Here is a 14509-nt window from a genome sequence, read left to right as displayed (position 1 = left end):
TTAACCTATTTTTTCCCCAAGTGGTTTATATACTATTGGGATTTATTATTCCTTAAATGTTTGATAGAATTTATTTTAAAGCCACTTAGTCTTGGGGATTTTTTCTTAGGGAGTTCATTGATGGTTTTTAAAATTTCCTTTTCTAAGGTAGGGCTATTTAAATATTTTATTATCCTCTTCTGTTACTTTTTAAATACATTAAGTAAATTTATAAATTTTAAAATGAAATTTAATAATTTTAAAAATATTTATCCATTTTATTTAGGGGGTTTGTTTTTTAACAGCATAAAACAAATTAAGTCCTATTTGCTTTAATTTAATCAGATTGGTGGTACATCACCTTTTCAGTTTTGCTACTAGTAATTTGGTTTCCTTTTTCCTTTTTAAAATCAAATTCACCAATAATTTAAGTATTTTTTGGTGTTTTTTTTTTTAATAAAACCAGCTCCTTTTTTAGTTATTAGTTCAGTTTTTATTTAAACTTTCAATTTTATTCATCTGTTCTTTGGTTTTAAGAAATTACATCTTGGTATTTGAGGATTTTTTTTCCCTAGGGGACTTTTTTGGTTGTATACTTAATTTATTGATCTTTTATTGATTTAAATATATACATTCTCAAATATTGTTTTGACAAACAATAATCTTACAAATTTTGGAATGCTCCCTTATTGTTGTCTTTCTCTTAAATAAAATTATCATTTCCTGTTAATTGTTCTTTGATGCTCTCATTAGTTTCTAATTACCCTTTAATTTAGGCTTCTATGGCCATTTTATTAAATGTAATTTTATTGTATTATGGTTTGACAAAAGGTGCTTTCTGCTTCTCTGCCCTAATACAAGGTTTTAATTTTTGTGAAGATGCCCATTTATAGCTAAGAAAAAGCATAATCTTTCCTATTCCCATTCAGTTTTCTTCAGTCTATCATATCTAACTTTTCTAAGATTCTATTTATCTCCTTGAATTCTTCCTTATTCACTTTGTGGATTAATCTAGCTTTGAGAAGGGAAGTTAAAGTCCTTTAAGAGAATGACTTTACTATTTATTTCCTTCTATAATTCAGTTAACTATTCCTTTAAGAATTTGGATGCTATACCCTTTGACCTGAATGCAAAATTTGTCACAATACGGATTGGATGCTATACCATTTGATACATGTTTAGAATTAATATTAATTCATTGTCCATGGTTCCTTTTAGTAAGATGTCAATTCCCTGTTTATTCCCTTTAATTAGATCTATTTTTGCTTTTGTTTTCTCTGAGATCATGATCACCATCCCTACCTTATTTTCTTCAACTGAAGCATAATAAATTCTGCTCCAGCCCCTCGTCTTAATTCTGTGTGTGTCTTTCTTTTAAAAACATATTTAATTCTTGTTTCTAATCCAATCTGCATCTACTTCCATTTTATGGATGAGTTGATTTCATACACATTTATAGTTATAATTACTAATGGTGCAACATTTCCCTCAACTTTATTTTATTTTGTTTATCCTCTTTTTTTATCCACTGCCTCTTCTAAAGTCTACTTTGCTTCTTTCATCCACCCTCTCCCTTGTGTTAACCTCTCACACTTTCCCCCTTCCTGTTGGGAAAGAGATTTCCATTATCAATTGACTATGTGCCTGTACTTTCCCTCTTTAGGGACCCCAATTTAGATATTGGGGACATTCAAGCATTGACCACCTTCACCCTCATTTTCCCCTACCACAAAAGTTTTTCCTTGTGTACCTCTTTTATATCAGATAATTTCTCACATTTTTATTTTTATTTTTTTTTGCTGAGGCAATTGGGGTTAAGTGACTTGCCTAGGGTCACACAGCTAGGAAATGTTAAATGTCTGAGATCAGATTTGAACTCAGGTCCTCCTGACCTTAAGGCTGGTGCTTTGTCCACTTTGCCACCTACCTGCTCCTCTCCCAATCTTTTTCTTCTTTTAGTCTTTTCCCTGTCTTTCTAGTCTACTCATTTTAAAAATATCATTCCAACATAATGACTTACTTCAATATTCTCTATGTAAAATCTTTCTAGCTTCCCTAACGATGACAAAAATCTTAGGAAAAATTAATATCATCTTCCCATATAGAAAAATAAACAATTCAACTTCATTGAGTCCTTTGTGGTTTTTCTCATATGTTTAACTTTTTATGTGTCTTGAGTCTTGCACTTGAAAAATCAAATTTTGCATTCAGCTCTAGTCTTTTTATTAGAAATGCTTAAAAGTTCTCTATGTTATTAAGTATAAATATTTTCCTATGAAGGATTATATTCAGTTTTTCTGGGTAGCTTATTTTTGGTTTTAATCCCAGATCCTTTGCCTTCTGGAATATCATCTCTCAAACCACCTACCCCTTTAATGTGGCAGTTGCTAAATCTTGTGTTATCCTCTCTGGGGCTCCAGGATATTTGAATGGTTTCTTTCTGGCTCTTGAAGCATTCTCTCTTTGACATGGGAACTCTGGAATTTGGCTACAATATTCCTTGGAGTTTTCATTTCAGGATCTCTTTCAGGTGGTGATTGGTGGATTCTTTCAATTTCTATTTTACCCTCAATTCTAAGATATCAGGACAGTTTTTCTTGAAGTTGTTTTTCTTATATGATATTTTATATTTTCTTCTTTTTATTCCTTTGACCATGTTCTTTTATTCTTTGATGTCTCATAAAGTCATTAGTTTCTACAAGTTCAATTCTAATTTTTAAGGAATTATTTTTACTGGTGAGCTTTTGTACCCTTTTCCCCATTTGACCAATTCTGCTTTTTAAAAGATTTCTTTTCATCAGTTTTATCTTTTTTCATTTAGACAGTTTTTTAAAAATAATTTTTGTGTGTGCTTCTTTTATCAAGCTATCAATTTTGTTTTCATAATTTTCTTCCTTTGCTTTCATTTCTTTAATCAACATTTCCTCTACCAATATTCTTTGATTTTTAAAGTAATTTTTTAGCTCTTCTATGGATTCTTATTGGGCTTGTGTCCAATTCACTTTTTTTCCCTTTAAGGCTTTGCTTGTAGTTATTTTGACTTCTGAGTTTTTTGTTTGATTGTTTGTTTTTATCTTCCTTGTCACTATAGAAATTTTTAGTGGTCAGATTCTTTGTTATTACTATTGTCTATTCATCTCCTCACCTTATTTCTTGATTTTGAGGTTTAAGTTTATGTTGCATTTCATTCCTAAGAGGTGTGTGTATGTGGAGGTGTCAATTGGGGAATAAGAGAAGGAAAGGCCTTGTCTCAAGCTTTAGGCTTTTCCACACTGCTGTTTTCAGAGCTAGTTCTGGGGGTCTGAAAGTTTTTACAATGCTTCACAGCTGCTCTCTTTCTTGTTTTCTTCACTCTTAGCCAGAAAGGGTGCCTGACTCCTTGGGATTACCATTGATTCTATTCTTTAGAGTCCTTTTTAATTTTTTTTACTTAAAATAAATCATACATTTATTCATTTTTAATAATTTTTTTTATTTTAAAAATATATGTATGGATAATTTTCAGCATTCACCCTTATAAAACTTGTGTTCTAAGTTTTTCCCTACCTTCCCCTACCCCTTCCCCTAGATGGTAAATAATCCAATATATGTTAAACATGTACAATTCTTTTATACATATTTCTATAAATATCATGCTGCACAAGAAAAATCAGATCAAAAAGGAAAAAAAAAAAAAGAGAAAAAAAATGCAAGCAAATAACAACAAAAAGAGTGAAAATGCTATGTTGTGATCCACTCTCTGATCCCACAGTCCTCTCTCTGGGTACAGCTGGTTCTCTTCATCACGAGACCATTGGAACTGTTCTGAATCACCTCATTGTGGAACAGAGCCATGTTCATCAGAATTGATCATCATATAATTTTGCTGTTGCCCTGCATAATGACCTCATGGTTCTGCTCACTTCATTCAGCATCAGTTTTTGTAAGTCTTTCCAGGCCTCTCTGAAATCATCCTGCTGGTCATTTCTTACGGAACAATAATATTCCATAACATTCATATACCATAACTTATTCAGCCATTCTCCAACTGATGGGCATCCACTCAGTGTCTAGTTTCTTGCCACTACAAAAAGGGCTGCTACAACCATTTTTGCACATCTCTTTGGGATACAGGCCCAGTAGAAACACTGCTGATCAAAGAGTATGTATAATTTAATAGCTCTTTGGGCATAGTTCCAAAGTGCTATCCTAGTTTTCCCACTTCCTCTCTAACATTCATCATTACCTTTTCCTGTCATCCTAGCCAATCTGTGAGGTATGCAGTGTTATATCAGAAATGTCTTAATTTGCATTTCTCTGATCAATAGTGATTTAGAACACTTTTCATATGATTAGAAATGGTTTTAATTTCTTCATATGAAAATTGTTCATATCCTTTGAAGATTTATTAGTTGGAGAATAGCTTGAATTCTTATAAATTTTAGTCAATTTTCTATGTATATTTAGAAATGAGGTCTTTACAAGAACCCTTGAATGTAAATTTTTTCCCCAGTTTATCGCTTCCCTTCTAACCTTATCTATATTAGTTATGTTTATACAAAAACCTTTTAACTTAATAGAATCAAAATTGTCCATTTTGTATTCAATAATATATTCCAGTTTTTCTTTGGCCACAGAGTCCTTCTAGCTCTGACAGGGAAACTATGCTTTGTTCTTCTAATTTGCATATAATATCACTCTTTATGTCTAAATCATGTATCCATTTAGACCTCATCTTGGTATGTAGGGTATTAGGTATTAGTTAGTGCCTAGATTCTTCCATACTAATTTCCAATTTTCCTAGGAGTTTTTGTCAGATAGTGAGTTCTTACCTCCAAAGCTGGGGTCTTTAGGTTTCTCAAACACTAGATTTCTATAGTCATTGACTATTTTGTCCTGTGAACCTAACCTGTTCCAATGATCAACTACTCTATTTCTTAGCCAATACCAAAGAGTTTTGTTGACTGATGCTTTATAATATAATTTTAGGAATGGTATAGCTAGGCCACCTTTATTTGCATTTTTTTCCCATTAATTCCCTTGAAATTCTTGACTTTTCGTTCTTCCAGATGAACTTTATTATTTTTTTCTAGCTCTGTAAAGTAATTTCTTGGGAGTTTGATTAGTATGGCACTGAATAAGTAGAGTATTTTAGCCAGTATTGTCATTTGTATTATATTAGCTGGGCCTACCCATGAGCACTTGATATTTTCCCAATTGATTAGATCTGACTATTTGTGTAAAAAAAGTGTTTTGTAATTATGTTCATATAGTTCCTGACTTTGCCTTAGCAGGCAGACTCCCAAATGTTTTATATTATCTACAGTTATTTTAAATGGAATTTTTCTTTGTATCTCTTGCATTTGGATTTGGTTGGTAATATATAAAAATGCTAATAATTTGTGTGGATTTATTTTGTGTTCTGCCACTTTGCTAAAGTTGTGAATTGTTTCTAGTAGTTTTTTAATGAATTCTCTAAGCATACCATCATATGATCTGCAAAGAGTGATAATTTGGTTTCCTCATTACCTATTCTAATACTTTAATCTCTTTTCTTCTCTTATTGCCAAAGCTAACATTTCTGAAACAATATTGAAAAATAATGGTGTTAGTGGGCAACCTTCTTTCACTCCTGATTTCACTGGGAATGGTTCTAGTTTATCCTTATTACATCTAATGCTTCTCCCCCACCTTTGCATAAAACCAGCTCTTAACTTTTGCTTATTAACTCAATAGTTTTATTATTTTCAATTTTATTAATCTCTCCTTTAATTTTCAGAATTTCAAATTTGGTATTTAGTTGGGGGATTTTAATTTGTTCTTTTTCTAGTTTTTTTTAGTTGCATGCCTAATTCATTAATGTATTCTTTCTCTATTTTATTCAAGTAAGCATCTAAAGATTATAAAACTTCCCCTAAGAACTGCTTTGGCTGCATCCCATAAATTTTGGTATTCTGTCTCATTATTATCATTTTCTTGGATGAAATTATCTATTGTGTCTATGATTTGTTGTTTCATTCACTTATTCTTTAAGATTAGGATTATATTATTTAGTTTTCAATTAAGTGTTGGTTTATTATCTCCTGGCCTTTTATTACATATGATTTTTATTGCATCATGATCTGAAAAAAATGTATTTACTGTTTCTACCTTTCTGCATTTAAGTTTGAGGGTTTATACACTAACACATCATTAGTTTTTGTATAGATTCCATGTATTGCTGAGAAAAAAAAAAAAGTATATTCCTTTCTGTCTTCATTCAATTTTCTCCAAAAGTCTATCATATCTAACTTTTCTAGAATTCTATTTACTTCCTTAATTTCTTTTGTAGTTTAATTTATCTAGTTCTGAGAGAGCATGGTTGTGATCCCACACTAGTATAGTTTTGCTGTCTAATTCTTCTTACAGCTCTCTTAACTTCTCTTCTAGGAATTTGGATGCTATACCACTTGGTATATGTTTAATATTGATATTACTTCATTATCTATAGTACCCTTTGGCAAGATGTAGTTTCCTTCCTTCTTTAATTAGATCTATTTGCTTTTGCTTGATCAGAAATTAGGATTACAACCTTTGTCTTTTTTTTTTTTTTAACTTCAGTTGAAATATAATAGATTCTGCTCCAGCCTTTTACCTTCATTCTGAATGTATCAATCTGCTTTAAATTTGTTTCTTGTAAACAACATATTGTAGGGTTGTGGCTTTTAATTCAGTCTGCTATCATATTCTGTTTTATGGGAGAATTCACCCCATTCACATTCACAGTTAAAATTATTAATTCAATATTTTCTACCATCTTGTTTTCCTCAAGTTATACTTTTCTTTTTCTTTCCCCCTTTCCTTCCCAGTATTTTGCTTCTGATCACCATCTCCCTCAATCTTCCCTCCTCTAGCTCCCTCCCCTTTTCTTATCCCTTTTCCCTTCTACTTCTGTTCTCCCTTCTATTAGTCTCCTTTCCTATCCCCTTTCCCCTCCTACTTCTGTAGAGGTGAGACAAGTTTCTCTGTGAAGCTAAGTATGTCTGATATCTTCTCTTTGAGCCAAATCTTATGAGAGTAAGATTCACACAATGCTCACCCCCTCCCTTCTTTCTTTCAATTGCAATAAGTCTTTTTTGTCTCTTCACGAGATGTAATTTACTCTGTTTTCTTCTTCTTCCAATAGAATCACTATTCTTCCTCTAATTTCTTTTTTACATTATCACAATAAAATCAAATTATATTTTCCCCCTTTAAGTATACCCATAAGAGAGATACAGATCTCAAGAATTAAACATATCATCTTTCCATATAGGGATATAAGCTTTTTAACTTTTTTTTAAAGTTATTTTTTCTTTCCTTTTTATGCTTCTCTTGGGTTTTGTATTTGAAGATCAAGTTTTCTGTTCAGCTCTAGTCTTTTTCTTCAGAAATGAATGAAATTCGGCCGTTTCATTGAATGTCTATCTTTTCCTTGAAAGATGATTAAACTTGCTGAGTAGTTGATTCTCAGTTGCAATCTAAGTTCCTTTACTTTTTGGAATATCAGATTCTAGGCCCTTCAATTCTTTAAAGTGGAAGCTGTTATCTCTTGGATAATCCTGATTGTGGCTCCTCAATATTTGAATTGTTTCTTTCTGGCTGCTTGCAATATTTTCTACTTGATCTGATAATTCTGAAATTTAGCTAAGATTTTCCTTGTTGTTTTCATTTTGGGGTCTCTTTCAGGAGGTGATCAGAGAATTCTTTCAATTTTACCCTCTGGTTCTAAAACATCTGGACAGTTTTCCTGAAAGAGAATGTCTAGGCTCTTTTTTTCATCATGTTTTTCAGGAAGTCCAATAATTCTTAGATTATCTTTCCTAGATCTATTTTCTAGGTCATTTGTTTTTCCAATGAGATATTTTATATTTTCTTCTATTTTTTCAATTTTGGTTTTGTTTGACTTACTTTTGAAGACTTATAGCGTCATTCACTTTCATTTGCTCGATACTAATTTTTAGTGAATTTTTTTCTTCAGTTAGCTTTTTTATCTCCTTTTGTATTTGGCTAATTGAACTTTTAAGTAAAGTGTTTTGTTCATTGGATTTTTTTTCATTTCACAAATTCTGTTTTTCAATGAATTTTTTTTTTCAAATCTATTTTGTAATGAGTTTTATGCTTTTTCCATTTTATCAAATCTATTTTCTAAGGAGTTATATGATTTTTCCATCTCACTAAATCTATTTTTAAGGAGTTTTCTTCAGATCATTTCTGTTTTCTTTTCCAAACTCTCTTGCAAAGTTCTAATTTCTTCTCCCTATTTTTCTTCTAACTCTCTTTTAAGATCCTTTTTGAATTCTTCCAAGAGAACCTTGTGAGATGGGGACCAACTTATATCACTCTTTGAGGCTTCATTTAGAGATGATTTGCCTTTAGGATCCTCAGGGTTTGGGATCTGTTCTCTTTCTCCATAAAAGCTATCTATGGTTAGAGTTCTTTTTACTTTTTTGCTCTTTGAGGCTTCATTTAGAGATGATTTGCCTTTAGGATCCTCAGGGTTTGGGATCTGTTCTCTTTCTCCATAAAAGCTATCTATGGTTAGAGTTCTTTTTACTTTTTTGCTCATTTTTTAAAAAAAGATTGAGGTCTTCTCTTAGGGCAAAGGGGAAATTGCTCCAAGCTTCCTCTACAGGAACAGTGGCTTTAGGCTGCCCTGGGTCAGTGCTGCTGACTTCCTTCCAATGCATGGTGGGTGTGGCCAAGTTCTACATCTTTCTGGGGTTCAGAGTCTCACTATTTGCCTTTTGTTTTTGCATTAGATGTCAGATAGATTTTAGCTAAGGGCTTTCTCTACTCTGCCATCTTGGCTTTCTTAAATTAACTTTATAAAATAAAGTTAGAGGTAGAAGACCTTTGGAAGAAATCTACTTGGAACACAATATTTGGACAGTGAAGACAAATCCCTGAGTCACTGTCTTTGTGAGTAGAGTACACCTCCAGTGGTTTCTTTTGGAAGGATACATCCAGCAAAGGAAGCAGGGCTGGACTAGATAAAGGATGAGTTCACTATGGGTTAAGGAAGATTTCTATTTTAATTCTAAATGAGACTTGCTAACTAGATGTTCAGTGGTTTCAATCTATTGTAGATATTCCAAGTGCTCTAAATTCTGGAGCAAAGCCCAGGTGCCTCACCCTAGTTCTGGCTCTGTTTTGAGATTCAGGATTTCCAAAAAGGAAATCACTCTGCCCTCCTGTATTACAGAATCCATAAATTTATGTGGTCAAACATAGGGAACAATCAGAAAGTTATGGGTTCATATCCTTCCTGGGATATCAGTTATGTGATATGAAGAAAGTCACTTATTCTGGATCTCAGTTTCTTCATTTGTAAAGTAGATTGCATTAGTTTTTTTTTGTTTGTTTGTTTGTTTTTTTTTTTGTACTGCTCATTACCTGGCTGATTCACATTAAACTCATGCTTCATTAACATCCCAAGATCTTTTCAGAATAACTGCTGTTTAACTCTACTTCTCTCTTTTTGTATTTGGGAAGTTAAATTTATTGTAAACTTTAAAATATAAGATCAATCAAGCTTATGCTTGCCTCCATTTTGAGCATACCAATGGCCCCAATCCCCTCAGCTTTTGGACTGAATGATCCCCTTAGGCATCGGCCCAGATATTTCAGCATAAGTAATTTTGTCAGGTTAGGGACTCACAGAGGAAATTAAGACACATTTTTTTTTTTTTTTTTTTTTTTTGATAAGGAGTCTTGTTCAGGATCACAGAACTAGTAAGTACCTAAGGTGAGATTTGACCTGGTCTTTCTAATTCCATGTACAAGTGCTCTGTCTACCACACTGTCCCTCAGGGATTTAAGATATGGTCTTTGAGGGCTGTAATGGCCAACAACATGCTGCGGGGTAGTCAATCTAGCAATAAGCCTTCCCAAGCTTAGCCAGAGTGAGCTCTCTGGTTTTGTGGAAACTCCTAGAGAATGAGAGTGCATGGCTTGTTCTTCAAGAAGCCAGGAAGGGCAGCTAGGTGACCCAAGACCCATTCAGAAGGTTGATGAGGTCAGAATGATTTTCATGGTAATACTAAGATTTTAATTTCTAATCTAATAAATATCAAGAGTTATAAACCGCATAAATAAATTGGGATCCATTATAGTTTTTAGAGTATAAAGGGGCTCTCTAAGAAAAACTTTTGAGTTAAGTCCTGAAGGTGAGAGGTTTTTAACTACCAATGGAATCTCATTTGCCATCATGCATTTGCTAAGACATGAATAGTTATTATTCAGAATAGCTTGTTCTTTGAAAAAAAAAAAAGTCAATATATCAAAAAGGGAGGGATCTGAGGTTGCAGTTCTGAAAGCACCATCCCCTTCCCACCCCACCCCACCCCACCCAGTCTCCTTCTTTCTGGTACCTTGTCCTTTATGATTCACTTCCTTGGCTGCAATCACTTTATTTAGGACTGATGTGAGGGGCTCATTCTCCCCGATCACATGGGAGGTTATCAGTGGTGACATGATAAGTTGTCTCTGGCGGATGTAGGTTTCCATAGCAATCCTGAGAAACAGAACAACAGGGAGGGGAAGAAGTCAGGGAAGAATGACTCCAAAGTACGACCTGATCCAGACCTGGTTCCCCTGAGAATTTGTGGAAATCCAAATGTGGTCACACCCACTCTCTCTCCCACCAAGGATACTCATCTTCTTGTTATTTCTTGCACATCCCCACCCCTTGAGGGGTCAACTTTGCAGAATTAACTGTTCTTTGCAATAACGCAGTGTTACAGGCAGAAACTGTTCAAAAAAGCCTGAATTCAGGCTGAATTCAGAAAAGCAAAGAATGAGGGTAGCAAAAGGAACCTTAGCACATAGAATACAGATCATCAGAGCTGGGGCTGTGGCAGTGGGCAAGTTAGGAGGAAAGATCCTTTTTGATCTGATTTTCTTGTGTAGCATGATAAATGTAGAAATATGAATAGAAGAATTATACATGTTTAACATATATTAGATTGCTTGCTGTGTAACGGAGGAGGTGGAAAAAGAGAGGAAAAAAATTGGAACACAAGGTTTTGCAAGATGAATGTTGAAAATTATCTTTGCATATATTTTGAAAATAAAAAGCTATTATTTAAAAAAATAAAAGAAAAATTAGGAAATCATTAAAAGAGGAGAGATATTAAAATATAGAATGATAGATATCTAATATAGATATAGATAATATAGAATGTCAACTCTTAGCACAAAGAATGATAGGAGGGAACCTAGAGACTAGAATATCAAAAATAGAATAGAGCATATTAGAGTTTTAGAGAAGGAACTTTAGGAAATAGAATATCAAAGGGGACAGCATAGGATGATGGGAACCTTAGGGGTTAACATGTCTATTTTATGGATAAGGAAAATGGAACATAGAGGAGCTAAATTATTTATCCTTGGACAAGTCAACAAGCATTTATTCAGAGCTCACTAGGACCATGCTAAGTAAAGTAGAACATGAAGAAGGGGAAAACCAACCCCGTTCAGGTAGCCTGGGCCTGAAGATGGCGTCAAGCCAAAATCAACTAAATGTGAACTCTACCTTCCATCCACTGTACCATCTACAAGGCCATCAAACTTAGAATACACTGCAGTTTGGAGGGCCCATAGCATGATCAAGGAAGCTGAATGTCAGGTTTGGGAAGGACCTTAGAACACCGAATGCTACGACCTTAGAATATAGAACACCAAAGTTAGGAGAGACCTTAAAACACAGACTATCAGAACTGAGAGGGAACTTAGAACGCAGAACGCCAGAGCTGGGGGCAGCCTTAGAACGCAGAACGGCAGAGCTGGGGGCAGCCTTAGAACGCAGAATGCCTGTGTGTGGAATGGACATAAAAGATGGTGCAGCCTCCTCAACCCCTCCCCATTTTACAAAATAGCAAAACTGAGTCTCAGAGCGTCAGAGGGACTTGCCAAGGTCAGCCAGCTAGGAAGCAGCAGATAATGATGGGTTCTCTTGAGTTTGGAATGCTGTTTTCATATTCCCCGCATCCCTTTCATGACAACCTTCCACTCTCTCCTCCATCAGTTACTACAATTGGGAACAGGACATCCACCCAGCTGGAAGAGCCTGCAAACGGCCTCACTTTAATGATCACGTCAGGCTGAAGAGCTAATAGGGCACTCAGAGATGCCCCTCTTCCCATTGGCCCTCCGAGAGGCAGAGCTTCCTGGCCCATCAGCCCAATATGCTTTGACAGCCTCTGGCCTCCGCCGGAGGCTTTGTTCTCCTGCCTGCCGACTGTCTTTGCAGGGCTCAAAGCTGAGGTCTGACAACAGAGGAAGAAACTAACCTCTGGGTATCACAAAAATGTGCTGTCATCTCAAGCAGGCCCAGAGAACAAGGCCTTTTCAAAGCTGGCAGAAGCACCCAGAGACCCCTCTCGCAGGCCAGCAGCCGGTACGGCTTCTGTGGCGTGTTTTGAAGGCTGCTGCCAAAAATGTCAGCGGGTTAAATGCCAGAGACTGCAATTTGCCTGGTGAACAATTTGCAATGGCCGCTGGGAGCAGAGCGAGCGGTAATCAGATTAGGGCAGAGCTCCCCAGAACCTCAATGGCTGCATTATGACACCGAGGAGAAAGTCATCGCCGTTGGAGAATGTCTGGCTCAGAACCAGGCAGGCGGAAAAAACCAGCGCCGAGGCAAAGGGACCATGGAGGCGTCGCTCCCCCACCACGTGGATGAAAGCTGGGCTCCCGAAAGGAGTGACTCCCAGAAATGAGACCCAGCAGGCCCTCCCAACGTCATTCGGCATGTCCCCTCCTCTTAGGGACTCCCAGAAAGCCTTGGCTGCCCCAAGCTCCCATGGGTAGCAAGAAACTGGGCCGGAAAACTTGAACTAGCCGCCTTAGCACACAGGAGGCACTTCATAAATGTGAAAGACAAAGAACTGAGCAACAAGTGGGAATTCTGAATCTAAATCCAATATTCAATCCCATTGGATTCAACAAACGTATATTAAATGCTGCCACAGGCATCAGGCTGGGCTTGGGGATTTAGCAGTATGTATTCTACTGAGGAGGGAGATGGTACAATTGTAAAAGCTGTAAAACACTCAGCACAATATGTCTGCCTCCCTTCTAAATAAGCATCTTCTCCCTCCCTTCAAATCACACGAAAACGTTATAAACATGGCATCATGGGACCCAAACTTGGAGCCAGAAAGGAATTGGAGCGTGGTCTAATCCAAAGCCTTCGATTTACAGATGAGGGAAGTTAAGATCACAGAGATTGTGTCAGAGGGGGAATTTGAACCCAGGTCCCTTGTCTTCAGAATCAATACCCTTTCCTTTGGGGGTCCTCCCTGGGGCTTAAAGAGAGGTTTTTGCTTCTGCCATTAGTAAATACTGTGGAATACTCAAGAACTGCAAATTACTTGGTATTCTGAGACAGAGACTTCTAACAAAAGACCGCCAGGACACGTATTCTCCTTGTTCACTGGTGGAAGTTTGGCTTTGGAAAACTGGAAACTGGCAACTACGCCATGGATTGCTGTCAATAACGTTTTACTTCCCTCATTCTCTGACCCCTAAGAGTGAAGATTCTCTCCTCTAATTCTAGGGCAAGTACCTGAATAAATGGATACTACTCATTAGTTAGAGTGTCACATTATATCGTATTAGTTATATTCTGTCATGTTATACCATATCATACTATATTATCCTATGTGTAAACTGTTATACTATACATTATACTGTTATATTAAACTAGGTTATGTTACACCATATTATACCTTTATATTATGTTGTATCATGCTACAGTATATCATGTTATATAATATCACACTAAATTATATTAGACTATATTACATTATGTTTATCTTATATATTCTTGTACTGTCTTATTCTCTTAGCAAGGAGATAAAGCTGAAATCCACTCTGGGTGCCATTTTACCCATCCATTATTAACCCATTATTCCCACACAAATTAACTGGGACAGAATAACAAATAAATCTAGTGACATAAAACAAACTTTGCCAGTTGTCACACCATTAAAGTGTTAAATATTGGACGGGAACTTTAGGGCAATCACATGTTTTGCCCAATTTGTATTCCCTATGTGATTCTCTCCATTGATTGTCTACATCAGGGGTTCTCAAACTACGGCCCTCAAGCCAGATGCGGCCTACTGAGGACTTTTTGCGGCCTGCAGTTATGGCAAATGGGCTGAGGGACAGAGACAGAGGGGGAGGTTTTGTTTCTACTCTAGTCCGGCCCTCCAACAGTCTGAGGGACAGGGAACTGGCCCCTATTTAAAAAGTTTGAGGACCACTGGTCTACATCTTGTTTATATATGGTTGCCTGCATTATCTCTTCCCCTTTAGATTAGGAGCCCTTCAAGGATAGGGACCATGTCTTTGCCTCTCTTTGTATCTTCTGTATTTAGTGAGCACAATGCTGGACACATAGTAGGTGCTTAATAGATGCTTATTGGTTTAACTTTATGACTTGAGGATGAATATTTAATTCCGTCTCTGTATCTCCTGTGCCTAAACCGGTGCCAAAAAGGTACTAGAGGTCGAAAAGAGCTGC

The 14509-nt window shown here is 35.8% G+C and overlaps 1 protein-coding gene across 2 annotated transcripts in view; it reads right to left on the bottom strand.

The window, feature by feature from the left end:
• DOCK5 (dedicator of cytokinesis 5) overlaps positions 1 to 14509 on the bottom strand; it is a 241128-nt gene that overhangs the window by 103605 nt on the left and 123014 nt on the right. For both annotated transcript variants that reach the window (XM_074285430.1, XM_074285431.1), the window contains one exon: positions 10350 to 10492. In XM_074285430.1, the coding sequence (XP_074141531.1) occupies positions 10350 to 10492 (143 nt within the window). The remainder of the gene's footprint in view (positions 1 to 10349; positions 10493 to 14509) is intronic.

Source organism: Sminthopsis crassicaudata, chromosome 2, assembly GCF_048593235.1.
Source record: "Sminthopsis crassicaudata isolate SCR6 chromosome 2, ASM4859323v1, whole genome shotgun sequence".
NCBI lineage: Eukaryota > Metazoa > Chordata > Mammalia > Dasyuromorphia > Dasyuridae > Sminthopsis > Sminthopsis crassicaudata.
The sequence above is the reverse complement of the archived record's forward strand: the minus strand, read 5'-3'. Positions and strand labels throughout refer to the sequence as shown.